At 27.6% G+C, this 15,396-nt stretch overlaps 1 protein-coding gene across 2 annotated transcripts in view; it reads left to right on the top strand.

Annotated features, from left to right (window-relative positions):
• The window catches only part of LOC117179965 (elongation of very long chain fatty acids protein 1-like), an 84,417-nt gene that overhangs the window by 13,091 nt on the left and 55,930 nt on the right, over positions 1-15,396 (top strand). For both annotated transcript variants that reach the window (XM_033372222.1, XM_033372224.1), the window contains exons 2-4: positions 4,670-5,080; positions 12,305-12,495; positions 14,749-14,829. In XM_033372222.1, the coding sequence (XP_033228113.1) occupies positions 5,035-5,080; positions 12,305-12,495; positions 14,749-14,829 (318 nt within the window). In that variant the 5' untranslated portion in view covers positions 4,670-5,034. The remainder of the gene's footprint in view (positions 1-4,669; positions 5,081-12,304; positions 12,496-14,748; positions 14,830-15,396) is intronic.

Genomic DNA, 15,396 nt, shown 5'->3' with positions numbered 1-15,396 from the left:
TCGACATTTTCAAGAGCGAAAAAAATCACGATGTCATATGAAACTTGAAATGTTTGGTATTGGATATTGTTGACAGATGACAATACGCCAATTATCACAAATCGTAAGTTCCGACAGTGCTTACAAGTGTGCCTACTGGCCGCTAAATGGCAATACCGGTTTCATATGTATACACCTGGTAGATCGCAGTATTTATATGCGTCTTCATATTCTGAATATTTAACTTAATTAGCTATAGTTAAAGATAAAGTTGCTCAACGCTCTAGGCTTTGAGGTATACATTCTCATTGTGAACCTCGCGATACAAGCTCGATTTTTGACAGACATTTGTGAATATATGTTATCTAAACAACCTTAATAAAAAGAGCATAATTTTTTTTAGAAAATTTTTTGTATCCTGTGTCTTTATGTTAAAAATAGGATTTTTTTTACATTATTTGTTATGTATAAAACAAAATATCATAAAAGTCTTTTTTTAGATTTTTGAGCTATCTCACGTCTTTCCGCGAAATATTCGAATTTTCGGTTCTCAGCATAATACTTTCGATAATTAAAAACAAAATAACGAGTCGAATTGAAAAATTCATCAAAGAAATTTCGTAGGATTTTTCATAAGCTTTAATTTCTTTTCAAGACTTTTTGGTATTTAGCATCGTTTGGTACAAAATTTGAATGTTGTAGTGAAATTTCTGACAATTCTGATACTTTCTCAATTAAAATGATGAAAATGATATAAATTATAAAAAATTACCTTTTTTGGTGAACAACTTTTGTCTGTCAATTTTTTTTCGTACCTTTGGTCGTTTTTACAAAATTTTCATTTTCTTTATTTTCAAAGTTATTTTTCACAAATAAACCAAAACTGGGCATCCTATCAAGAAAAGATTATTAGAAAAATTTTACATTTCTTTTGGGATCTCATATTTTGTTTTTATTCATCTTCTTTCGTATCTTGCATAGTTTGACCACAGAATGTATATTATGATTTTTTATTATTTCTTTTGCGATCACTTCGATTTTTCAAGAAAATCGAAAAATTTGTTATGATTATGTTAAAGAACTTTTAAAAAGCAATTTTCTTCTTCTCTTGACTTTTTTTTACATCGTGCGTTGTTTGGTTCAAAATTTTGTTTTTCGATTGATTTAAACAATCTTATAAATGCTCTAACTATGATCATTTTGTTTTCACCGACAAAAGTTATTCTGATCAATTTTTTGCCTTTTTAAGTACTACGAGTAGCCATACGATATTTTGTTAATTTAAAAAAATGGTTTAAAAAAATGTGAAAATGCTCTTACTTTTTGAATTTGTATCCAAAATAGTTAGTTAAAGAACTCGTCCTTTCTTTTAGGACTTAAAAAAGGTGAACCAAATATCGATTTGATCAGTTCATTTTTTCGAGAGTTATCGTGTTTAAGTACGGATGGCCAGACAGAAAGACAGACGCTATCGTACAAACTTTATTTTTAGATTCAGGAGGTCTCAAAACGTTGAGATCCGTGGAGAAAGTTTGTTGTAAAATTTCGAATAATTATAATAATTTTCCAATTATAAATGATGAGAATGTACAAATGCCCCAAGATTGCTGGGAAATGTCGACCATGATCGTTCCAAGCCTGAAGTAACGTAAGCCTGCACTCTACAATCGAAATTGCACGGTATGAGTGGGCAATATGGACAATGCCCAGCCATTGTTGACAATGACCAGTGGGACCGGATCTTGTCGACAGCGACATGTTGAAATATTATTATATTTGAGTTAATTTAATAAATTTTGCTTATTGTTGATTAATTTGAAATATAAGATTATTCAAAACTAAAAATTGTTATAAGTGTAGAGAAAGGATATTAAGTCTAAAAATGATTAGTCCAAGTCGATATTTAATTAACGAAAAACTCGGAATCACAACCGAAAAGGTGAGTTTTCAATTCAGTATTGAGGTAGGTCACTCGATGGGACATTCGTCCAACTGGCCGCTCTGGTCCTTGCCTTCTTGGGACCATTAGCCTGGATATGTCATTGCTAAGGCTAACTCCATTGTTACGAGTGATAAGACTCCATTATAAATAAAATTATGATTATAATATCGTAAATAAATTTGGCGTCATAGACAAATTATAAATGTCTATAATTTTTCTTGATATAAATTAAGAATCAGACTACTTCATTAAATACTGAAAAGTGTTAATTAAATAAATTCGTGTGTAAGTATGGAACAATGTCAAGCACATTACATTCTAAAAGCACACTAAAGAATTTTGGATCTGTTCGCTATTCCTATAATAATAATACACTTTATCACTATTATGCGAATTGTCTAGCAGGTAGCAGCACTCGAGATTCGGATCAAGAGTCCTGAACATACAGATTTCTCGATTTTATTTTCTATTATGAGCCTTGGAAAGGGACCCGTTCATTTTTTGGAACGGTAAAAATTAAGAAAGGTAACATTTCAGAATGGGTTATAATACATAATGATAAAAACCATGAATAGCAAAAAGTCGGAAAGACCAAATAGGTCGGAATTACAAAACTCTGAAAGGTTTTTTTTCGGAAAACAAAGAAGCGGAATGGGTAAAAATTCAGAAGTGTTAAAATTAGGAGAGTGAAAAATTAGGAATATGTAAATATACGGAGAGGAAAAATTCGAAAAGTAGAAAAGGTCGGAATTGTTGAATAATATACCTACAAGCAGGTGTATAATTGTTTATTTATGGTAGCAAACAAATTTTTATCACAGTTTATGGTGTACGTTGAAAATTATTTTTAAATCATATAATGATGAAAAATAATTATTTTCTCGTGAAACATTTAAAATGACGGATAACATAAATTTATTATGATAAAATATTCAAATTTACTGTCATAAATATTTGTATGCTATCATAAATAAAAAATTATAGACCTGCTAATAGCAACATTTATTTACTATTACGAACTTTTCTACTTTCCGAATTTTTCCTCTCCGTATATTTACTCTTTCCTAATTGTTCACCCTCCTAATTTTAACGTTGACGAATTTTTACCCATTCCGCTTCTTTCGTTTCCGAATAAATACTATTCAGAGTTTTGGATTTCTGATTTATTTCTTTTTCCAAATTTTTGGTATTTCTAAGTTTTACCATTATGTATTATAACCTATTTTAAAATTTTACCTTTCTTAAATTTTATCCGTTCCGAAAAATGAACGGGTCCGAAAAATAATTATTTTTCATCATTATATAATTTAAAAACAATTTTCAACGTACAACATAAACTGTGATAAACATTTGTTTGCTACCATGAATAAAAAATTATACACCTGCTAGTAGATATATTAAGCAACAATTTCGAACTTTTCTACTTTCCGAATTTTTCCTCTCCGTATATTTACATATTCCTAATTTTTCACCCTCCTAATTCTAACGCTTCTGAATTTTTACCCATTCCACTTCTTTGGTTTCCGAAAAAAATACCTTTCAGAGTTTTGGAATTCCGACTTATTGCTCTTTCTGACTTTTTGCTATTCCTGGGCATTATCATTATGTATTATAACCCATTCTGAAATTTTACCTTTCTTGATTTTTACCGTTTCGAAAAATGAACAGGTCCCAGCTGTAATAGGTTTCGAGATGTGACCATTAAAATTTTTGTGACCAGATACTAACAAGTATTCTTTTAAAAGAGAGCTGGAAAAGGCTTCATGAAATTATAGATCACGAGATGTTAACCAATAAAGTTTTCAAAATTTTAAATCAAAGCTTACTGCCAAAAAATGCCAGACTACAATACTAAATTATGACAAAAAATGCCGTATCTGTATACACTACGATATTTTTAACGTTTGGGTTTGCCACAGAGTTATCATCGCTTTATACTCAAACTTTATATTGAAATTTCAGAACGAATCAATATAAGAAAAAATTTATTATATTGAAATAAATGTAAATTGATCAAAGATCTTATAACTGCTAAATATTAACAGATTTTAATTCTTTTCATGAATTTCACTGATTGTTGAATAATTTTAATATTTGATATTTAAATAATTTGGAATGTTAAAATTAAAAAAAAATTAAATGTCTGTCTAACATTAAAATTATCATAACTTAACTAATTAGTATCGTAAATGGATGAAAAATGCTTTTACAATTTTTTTCTTGATTTAAATCAACGATCAGATGAACTTTTAAAGTGATGGCAAAGTTTGAATTAAATAAATCGCATTTATGATAATAAAGCTCGATAAATGCAAAAAAAATCAATTATTGTTTGAAAATCTGGTTTTTTAACTCATTGATTTCCTCATTATTTTTTTTGTCGAAAAAATTGGATTTTTTCTGAAAAATTGAGAAATTAATTAAATTATTTTTTATAACAGTTTTTATTTTATTTATTCAAATCTTTCAGATCTAGAAAATATCAGAACAAATGTATTATGTAAAAAGAGTTGTGAATCGATCTAAAATTTCATTAATGTTAAATATTAATAGATTTGAATTATTTAAATAAATTTCATTAATTGCTGGTTGATGTTAATATTCAAGGGTTGATGACTTTTAAATATATTAGTGTAATAAAAATTAAAAACATCTATAATTAACATTAATATTATAATCTCTTAAATTCATTTGGTAGCACATATAAAATAAGATTGTTAATAAATTTCTTTCTTAATTCGAATTAAGGCTCAGATGATCTCATCAAATGGTGCGAAGCATTAATTAAATGAATCGCTTTCGTGACAATCAGGCTCGACTAACAGCGCGATGCGGCAAATTGAAAGTCATCAAGACGTTCCAAAATCGGAGTTCTGGATTAATTTTTGCTCAACTGGATGAAATAAATATCAGAGAATCGGTGTGCAGACCGCTTTATCTCGACTCTGTGCCGGGTCCCATATGACGCATGAGTTTGCAACCTGCACTCGCTTCCGCTAACTTGTCACTTTGTCATTCCCCGATTGATCCTCGACGACGACGACCGTGAGGGGTCGGGTCGATCCTCCGCCGTGTTTCGCCGTCTCCGTACTGTCTCTTCCAATCGTCAGGATATGGGGCCCGTCGAGGCGTATCGTTTCCTCGTCGAGGAAATAGCAGGTGAGTTAAAAAAATTATTATTATTTTTAACTTTCACTTTTTTTCCATTGCAACTTTATCCTTTTACAGGATTCCGGATGGAGAACCAGCTTCATTCACTTTACCTAAATCTTTAATTAATTTAATTTCCTTCATCAACTTCCACTCATCAGTTCTTCAAAAACCTATTTTCTATCATCGAACTTCTACTGCTTTTTATATCATTATTAATTACATTAATGAAACACTTAGGACAAGGGACCCTGCATTTAGAACCCTCTTTTAAATTGTTGAGGCAGTTGTCGAGCCAACAATCAGGTCTTTGTAAAAATAAAGTTTTCGGTGATTTTAAGAACTTGAAATAGTACTATCAGTCTTGTATTATGAAAGAACAAAGATTTTTTCAAACATTAAACATAAAGTTTTTATGTAAAGTCAGAGCATTATTAATAATATTTTCATTCCGAACATCATAAAAAACTCTTATTATCAAAGATCTTATTTTTGAAAAAATATTGTTTTATACAAAAACCGACGATCTATAGCTTTTCGATTTCCTCTCATACTTTGATATTTTTTTTATTGTTTAAACAATTAAAATTTTGTGACACAATGGATTTCATGCAGAAGTGATCTACCGTCCTGTATTTCATGATAAAGTATGTTTTGATTGCAGTGAAAGTGTTTTCCAATATTCCTAAATTAGTGTACGTATAGTGAGAATTTTTAAAATCCTGATTTTGCCTAATTGTCATTAAAATGTATTGAAAAATTGATTTAAACAAAATTTCAATGAGATTGTCACTGTAAAGATGAACATATAGGTACAGTAGAAAACATGAGTACTTAATTCAGACACTGACAATTCTTTCATCGTAAAATAAAAAGAAATATTTCACTGTAAAAATATTGTCCTGAGATTTATAGTCAGTAAAAATTAGTTAAGAGTCAACTTTTTTCATATATTATTGTTAAAATATATTAAAAATACATTTCTGGTAACATAATTAGACATTTCATGGTCAAATAGTTGAGATAATTGATCAAATAAAAAAAATATATAGAAAATTAGTGAAGTAGTCAATTTTCAAAGATTTCAAAGAATCTTAAGGTTGCTTAGGAAGGGAAAAATTTATTTTAATGTCATTATTACTATACAGGCATACATTCACTGCTTTTGTACTTTAATCATCATGCGGAGAAAGAATTTGTTTCTGAACTTTAAGGAAGATCTTTCGATTGCCAAAATGAATTTTTTATCAGTATTATAATTATGATGAAGAAATTTATTTTGTTTGATTCTCCCTATTCTCCCCTACAAACTTCTTGCTTCATGCAGTTTAAAAAATTGTGGTTTTCAAATCTAGTATTAGTACTTTTAAACATTTTAGTGAGTTTGAAAAACTATTCTTAGCCATTTTATCGTTCAACTCATCAAACGTTTTTAAATACAATTTAGTGAATGTGATCAACTGTCACGGTGAGCCTCAACCATCTTGAACCTAAAAGTTGTTGAACTCAGTGTTTCTTTACAAAAAGAATATTTCAGGAGTAAGCCGGTGAAACGTAATAAATCCACTTGCGTTTGTTTTATTGATATATAAAGATATATTTTAAATTAAAGTTCACCAATAAAAATTCATTTTTTCTAATTTTAATACTGTTTTAAAATTATAAACAAAATGAAGGTGGATTTATTCACGTTTCATTTAGAAAAAATATATTGTATTAATTATTCTTATTCTTATGATATAAATATAATATAATAGAATGATATAATCCTACTTTCGTACAATACTTTTATACTTAGTTTTTAATTTGAAATAACACTTTCTAAACAATAATTTAAAATATTTAACACAAAAAATTTCTTTTTCCTCAATTCAAAAATGTACCAAACAATTTTTCTTTAAATACGTAAAACGTTTAAACACTATTTAGAAGTAATAAGCAATAAAAGAAAGATGCGGGTAAAAACCATTTAATAACCTTTAGGAGAAAACACAAGTTTCCGTTATACAAAAACCTTAATGAAACACATAAATTCTAATTTTTCCATTAATTTTATGATTTTCCTAATTTGAATATCACTTATTTAAAAAAAGGATTGGTGCTTTTTTTTCTTTGACTATAAAATACTTTAAATTTATCAGAAAAAAAGTACTCTGTAAAAAAGTCGAGTTGAAAAAAAATCTAAGCGTATTTATTTAAAAAATGGTTCTTTACTTATTCTGTAAAATTTAGATAAAAGTTGCAATTTTCATTTAACTTTCACTAACAACAGCTCATCTTATTCCTTTCATTATGCTTTACAGTTCTATTATTTACATATTTATTAAAAATAATTTGAGGAAAATTGTACAATTTGTAAAATGAGTAACTGAGTATAATTGTACATATAATGCCTAAATAAAATAATTTCCATGACAATGTCATGAAGAATCGTGAGAAATCGAAGAGACGTAAATAATTTCTTAAAGTATAAAATGGCCTGTTGTTAAACTTTCAGCGGACGCGCTGTCGTAAAATTCACGCCAACTGCACAAATACCCATATGTGTAAATAAATTACGGGACCGAATCGCGAAAGGCTGGGCAAATATATAAAATGGACCAAATTATGTTACTCGGGGGTTTTTGGGGTCGCTCATTAAGAATCCAATATCAAAAATTTAGGAAACAAAATTTCGGATCCAATATGACGGATGAGTATGCTAAATAAATTAGGGATTGTTTTTGGGGGTTGTTGAATAATATTGTGAGGTTGGAAGCATAATACAAGGTTTTGTATAGGTAACGCCTGTGACTATTTTTTTTTTTAAATTGTACGGCTGCTTTACATGACGACATTTTGGAATTCTTTCGTTACAAGTAATAGGGGTGAATTTCAAGGGGCTGTCGAATATTATTGGTGGTTTGAGAACAAAACATAGATTCTTTTGAAGGTGATTTGTGCAATTATTTTCAATTAAAAAATTCTATGATTGCTTTAAATGGACACACTTTGAAATTGTTTTGTTAAAAGTGATAGGTTTGAATTTTAGAGGTTGTTCAATATTCTTCATGGGCTTATAACATAAATTGGATAAACCTGAATGACTTAAAATTTATGACAAGCGCTCGCTCAAGGTGAATTACAGAGTGCGCCCGCTAAAAGGTTAATTGAAATATAATAAAAGTTAAGAATGTTTATTAAAGTGAAAGAAAAAAGACAAATATGCAAGTAAATATATTCAACTGTTTTCAGTTTCAATTTTATAAATAAAGTTAAAAATATAGTATTTTTATCTTGATAATAGTTTTATTAACTTAAAATTATTAATAATATTTTAGATTAACAAATTTATATTTAACATAAAAAATAAGTTAATAAAACTTTTAGATCGAGAACATATACTTAAGTAACACATTTCAGGATAGTGTATTTATTTTGATAACAACGGTCCTGAAATGTTTAATTTAATTTTCAAGTAAAGGTAGAAATTCGAATTATTATTTTTTTGAAGCCCATACAATGGTACTGTGATTATGCAAAATATAGATTATAATCAAAATGACTAAAATACGAAAGTGCAAAAGAAATATGTTGCATAATATGCAATATTTATTTTACGTTATCTAATGAGAAGCATAAGAAAACATCAAAATATATAGATTGATGTCACCTAATTGTGCGCTCTTGCTTTTGATTGAATTATTTATCCCAAATGGTTTGCGACTGCTTGGAGGATGTTCACTTGTCTAGTATCAATATAAACACTTAATGTAGTCACTATTTATATGTATTTGCAAAACGAGACATTGAAGCACTGAACATTATCTCAAAACTTTAATTTTATGTGGTGATCGTTTCAAAAATAGATAATTCTGATTTCAATGAAAGAAACATAAAGTCTTCAAGTTAAAAGCAAATTTATAGAAATATTATTTAATGTTAGAAAACAATGAATAACTTTAATAAATTAATATTTAATTTATCTCGGAAGTAAAACTTATAAAAATAAGAGAGCAGACTTTTTTTATTAAGTAGCGGATGCCCTCTTTATAGCAGCATATCCGCTAGTTAAGAATTATACATAAGCGAAGACAAATGTATCACTGGGATATAGTATTAATATTAGGGTGGCTCGAAAAAACCGCTTTATAAAGATGACAAAATTTGGAATCGAGTGACCCATATATTTGTATTACATTATAATTTTTTTAAAATTGTTAATTGTAAATTGCATTATTTTTAATGTGTTTCTAAATTCTGTATATATCTAAATACGGCTATGATAGGATCATTTTTAATAGTATTGCTCTTGAATTTAGAAATTAAAAAAATAAGCAGATAGATGAAAAATTAATAAAATAATACATAAAGATAAAATAACACGTATTCAGTATAGTCTCTACATCTTCATACTCTTGATCGTGAATTCAGAAATTTAAAAATAAGCAGATGGATGAAAAATTAATAAAATAATACATAAAGATAAAATAACACGTTTTCATCATAGCCTCTACAACTTTTTCGTGAAGTAGATCTATGGGAAATTAATTTAACGTTAATATCAGGAAATGTATTATACAACCGTGTTATCGGATACTGTCACATATAACTATGATTGCTATCAAACTCTTTAGAGCGAAATAATTTACTTGTTTTCTGTAACGCTAGCCTTGCAATCGTGGTAGCTATTGTTCAGAAAATAAATAGAATTACAGAATTAATAAATGAGCAAAGTTAATTATGGAATTAGACATGGACTTAGGATACATGGGACTAGGCATGCCATCCTAACTTGGGCGAGCTGGGTTGAATCCACGGGAGGGGGGAGAATTCCATGAGTGAGGAGAGCCGCCATCTTGCGATGTGCCCTTTGATTATGCGCACGATCATTTTTGCTGACAAACTGTGCATGAAAATATAAACATGTGGGCGCTGCCATGTTTGTCGCGGGACATCAAAAGGTGGTGGACCTCCCCCCTCATTGCATCACCCCCGCAATGGCATGCCTAGTCCCTTGTTTCCTATGTCCATGGGAATTAGATAATTAATATTCCGTGTGTCGTATATTTTTAAAAGTATTTTCTGCCAAACACTTTGAAAATGAATATAAATTCAGAAAAAGTATTTTTAAATATATGCTATACTAGAAACCGAAGACACGTGCGACTACTATGATTTTAGTCTCACGCAATTTTTAAATTAAGACATTCATTTCATATCAATACGAAATTTTTTATTTCATAGTATCTATTATCTAAAAGAATAATGAAAGTGAAGGACAACATTTTTTATCATTGATAAAGATTAACATCTTAACTTCAAATTAAAATTGTTCAAAATTGTTAATTTTAACCTAAAGTCTAACTATTTTTGTTTAATATGACAGATTTCGATAAAGATATCTAAGATAACATGTCATGCAAATGTGGTAAAGATTTTTAGCAATATATATTTTTCCGGAAAATACCCATCGAATCGATTACAACACTAACATAAAATATGTTAAAAATTGTAAGTTGAATTTCAAACATAATGCAAACCTAATCTAAAATACTTTTAAAAAATTGTATGTACTTTCGAATCCAATGGATTTTTATTTAAAATATCGATTTCTGGTATAAACGCCAACCTAACCTAAAATTGTGAATTTACTCTGAAATCGAATGATTTAAAAAAACAAACATACAATTTACCATGAAAATAACTTACATTGAATACTAAAAAATTATTCAGAATTGCGAATATTCTTTTAGATTTTATTGGTTTTGTTTAAATGACTGATTTCCCGTGATAACGAAAATACCAAAACATATCCAATAACATAACAAAAAATTAATCGGGTTTGTAAATCTTTTTTGAAATTTAATTGGTTCTGTTTAGAATCACCAATAATTTATCGTCTAAATATTAAAATTATCGTTGACTGTTAAAAAATTGTTTATCTTTTTTTTAAATATATACCGAATTCTTATATAAAATACTAATTTAAAATACTAATTTATCGTCTAAATATTAAAATTATCGTTGACTGTTAAAAAATTGTTTATCTTTTTTTTAAATATATACCGAATTCTTATATAAAATACTAATTTAAGTGAAAATGATCTAAGCATTTGTTTATCGCCTTTAGAATCCAATGATTTTTTTATTTAAAAAATCGATTCCCGGTATAAAACGCCAACATCATCTAAAATTGTACCAAAATAGTAAATTGGATTTGAAATCTAATGATTTTTTGGTAATAACAATACCAATTTTTGACGAAAAACACTAACATAACACAAAAAAATTTATTTAGAATTGTAAATCTCCTTTGAAAATAAGTTAATTTTGTTTCAAATAACCAATTTTTGACAAAACACGTTAACGTAACCTAACATCGTTAAAAATCGTGAATCCCGTTTTAAAATATTTGAAATATTTTTCAAATTATAATTAAGTTTGTTTTAAAAACACTGTTTAATGTAAAACGACAATATAAACTAAAATTGTTTAAAATTGCAAATCTTTGTTAAAGTAACATGATAAATAGAAATTTCAATTTTTGGCGAATATCATCATCACTGTTCGAAATTATTGAAGATTGTAAATTTTCTTATTTAAAAAATGGTTAAATTTAATGTTGATCATTTTTGTTTGTATGCTAAAATAAACGAAAATCGATCATTTTCTATTAAAAATACTAATTTGCTGTTGAAAAAGTAGATGTATAATGGTTTTTTTCTATAGGAACTTATTTACAGATTAAAACACTAAATAACCTTAAATAAAATTATTCAAAGTGTGGTATCTTGTTAATGATATTTGTCTAATAGCTTTTTTAGTGCCAATTTCAGGTCAAAATTGTTAACTTAGCCTAAAACTATTGGAAATAGTAAGTCTTCCTTGAAACTTGACGATTTTACATTATTCTTATTCTTTGGAAATACTAACTTCCTGTCAAAGGCACCATTGTAAAATCTTGTATATAATACATATTTTCAATAAACTCACTTTTTTTAGTTTGGACCAAATAATTATATCATAACGGGCAGAGCAGACACAAAGCTATATTGGAAAATTAGCAAAGATTTTTAAAATTAAGGGGACAATTTTTATTATTTTCAAAACGTGAATTTGCTTTTATCTACTTTATTTTACATTGCGCTTCTTTCACTTTTCTGGTTTTAAATTCCTTCATAACTTTCTCTACAATTTCTTTTCACTTTCTTCAGCCTTCCTCAACTAATCGATTGCTTAATTTGCTTGCAGATCCGAGGGTGGCTGAATGGCCTCTCATGTCTGGTCCACTTCCCATAACGTTGATTGTTGGAGCATATCTTCTCTTTGTTCTCTTTTTAGGACCTCGATTCATGGCGAATCGACAACCATATAAACTTCACAATCTTATGATTTGTTACAATGTCGTTATTGCCGTGGCTAGCGGTGCTGTATTTTATGGGGTAAATACATATTTTTAATCAGGGAAAACGGACCAAATGTGGATCGGGGTTCAGAAAGAACGATTAAAAAAAAATTATAATAAAAAAAAATCTCTTGCAAACAAAATTCAATAACTAAAAATACAATTAGATACAAATAGCAAATTTTTTCTTGTATTTTCTCGCAGAAAAGTAATAAAATTAACAATCAGAGGTTTCTACCATTTTAAATTTTTATAATATTTGACATTTGAAAAAGTTTTAATTTGGAATGTATCAAAACCTTCCATTTTATATGCTTAAATTATTGAGCGTTTGAGTTTAAAGAGTTTTAAGCTTCAATTCAAAAAGTCTCCAATTTAACAGTGTTGCACTTTGAGTGTTTTGATTTGAAGTTGTGTTTCTATAACTTCAAATATTCAATGTCAAATATTTCAATGTCAATGACAGTGCCATTGATTTTTTTTGCCATTGAATTCAATTTTTTCTCAATTTTTATTTGCAGTTAAAAAGTTGTTCTCTTTCGACTTAGGATGACAAATATTAAGAATGATGCAATGAGATACTTTTGAATAACTTTTGTATGGTGTCCAATCGATTGTCATTTCTTAAAAGTTTAAAAATAGAAGCTTCTGGGTAATACGTATCATAAATATCATAGATCGAAAAAGAACAATTTTTTTGTTGCTAAACCAGAAAAATTCCTGTACATTCTTATAGTTGCAAATTCTTATAGTTGAACTTTTTTGGAAAATCGTTTAGAAAGTTGAAACCACAATAAAATACAGTAGTAAACATAAAAAGTTGTACTCTCACGTCATTATGGTTTTAAGTTATTGCATTAATTAGTAGATTCTGTTGAAAATGGTTTTATCTTGTTGTACTTTTTTATAAAAATTATTCCACCGAGGATGTTTGGCTGATTTTTCAAAATGCGAAATACAAACTGTTGAATTTCAAAAATTTTTTTATCAGTTTGAGAATATTTTCGTCAAGGTATCCCTAGCGGAGAAGCTCCTATTAAAAAGTGCAAGATCTAAAACCATTTTTACATGCACCAGAAATTACATGCAATACATATCAATATAAATTTCAGCAAAGTACAGCATTTGTCTATTATTCAAAAGAATTTCGTAATTTTTTTCAAATTGTTGTATGTTATTGTAGTTCTAATTTTTTATTAGAATTAAAAAAAGAGTTACTACAAGAATCTACATGAATTTAAAGGGTTTGCAGCTAAGAAGTTGTTTTAGATGTATTATGAAAAGCATTTCGAATATTGTAATATGATAATTTTAAATTAAGATGTGTGAATGATTGCTATTAGAAAAAGCATCGATATCGAAACTTTAAGGAATGGTAGAATGTAAAAAATGTAAATATTTATTTTTTAAGAAGCTTCAAACTTCAGTGTTTAGTTGTCTTTTTGCAATAAAAATGATTTTCTTTAACAATCTAGTAATAATAATAATAATAATAATAATAATAATAAATAATTCTTATAAATTCTTGTAGGAAAATGAATTGTAATAAAATACAATAATATATCGAAAACTGCAAAATTCGTTCGCATAATAGAGCAAAATTGCACATTTCTGTAATTTTTCCCATAATTTATTGTGATAGTTTGTAGGTACTTGTAAATTGGTTCTAGATTTGGGTACTTTTCATAAAAATGTTTTGATCTGTCTTAAAATAACGTTTAAGTGCCTAATAAATAAATTAAATAAATAGGTATACCTAGAATAAAATAAATTTTAATTTATTGAAAGTTTATTTGCTTTCAAACTTTAGTGATGTTTACGTTTCATACTAAATATTTGACATCAAAACTGTAATTAATATTTATTTAATTTAAAAAGTATAAATATGAATCCATGAGATTTTATTTGTAACAAATTTTTATCACAAGCTACACAATTTTTGAAAAAATGGTCTCCAAAGTACAAACTATGAAAACAAAATGAAACTGAAACTTTAAAATTTTGTGAACATTTTATGAAAGTACCATATTAAAAAAAAATCACATAATTTATCACGCACACTAATAAAACTTTTTTCAGCCATGATGAGAAACGTGAAAAGATTAAGTTTTTCAATTATATGAAGTTACAAGAAAAAGAATAGTGATTCGTATTTGAAACCCTGATCCGGATTAAGTTCTTTTGCTCTAAATTACAAGCATCCTAAAATTTTGTTTCCAAGCGTACATAGATTTATTTATTAAAACGGAGTTTTAATAAAACTTCTAAAGTTTTTTTTTTCGATTTTCAGTTACTCACTTCAGGATTTACAACGTCGTTGTCCTGGGGTTGTGAACCAGTGGATTTTTCCTACAGTCCAGAACCACTTAGCGTGAGTTTTCATTATTAATACGCTGATGAAAAAGTAGTTAATTATTTTAAAAAGCAGAAAAATAGTAGATAAAAGTAATCCTTAAAGCTTAAAAGATTTCTGAAGTCCACTTTTATTTTTTAAATATTTAAGAATAAAGCTTTAGTAAAAACCATAAAAAGATAGGTGCTTTTGTAAATTTTTAATTCTTGAAATTTTCAAGAATGTTTTAAATATTTTATGGCTTATTTAAAGGTAGATGTGTTCCTAAAAACAGATAATATAAACTAAGCGTCATTTCAAATTCAATAAAATTTGTATGCTGTTATGAGTAAAAAGAATGCTTTAAATAATATATGTTTATAATAAATTTTTCTAGAGCATTACGGATCCCGAAATATGATAACAGTTACAATTTTTTAATTTTTCTAACAATTACTACAATGCAAGTTTTCCATCTTCGCTTATTAACAAAATTTGAGCTTGAGACTTTTGAAATTGAACATAAGTCAGCTTTTAATTATATTTAGAAAAGTTTTTCTCTTTGCTACCCTTAATTAAAAATTTTGTTGGATTCAAACGTCGAAA

Source organism: Belonocnema kinseyi, chromosome 9, assembly GCF_010883055.1.
Source record: "Belonocnema kinseyi isolate 2016_QV_RU_SX_M_011 chromosome 9, B_treatae_v1, whole genome shotgun sequence".
In the NCBI taxonomy this organism is placed as follows: Eukaryota; Metazoa; Arthropoda; class Insecta; order Hymenoptera; family Cynipidae; genus Belonocnema; species Belonocnema kinseyi.
The sequence above is the reverse complement of the archived record's forward strand: the minus strand, read 5'-3'. Positions and strand labels throughout refer to the sequence as shown.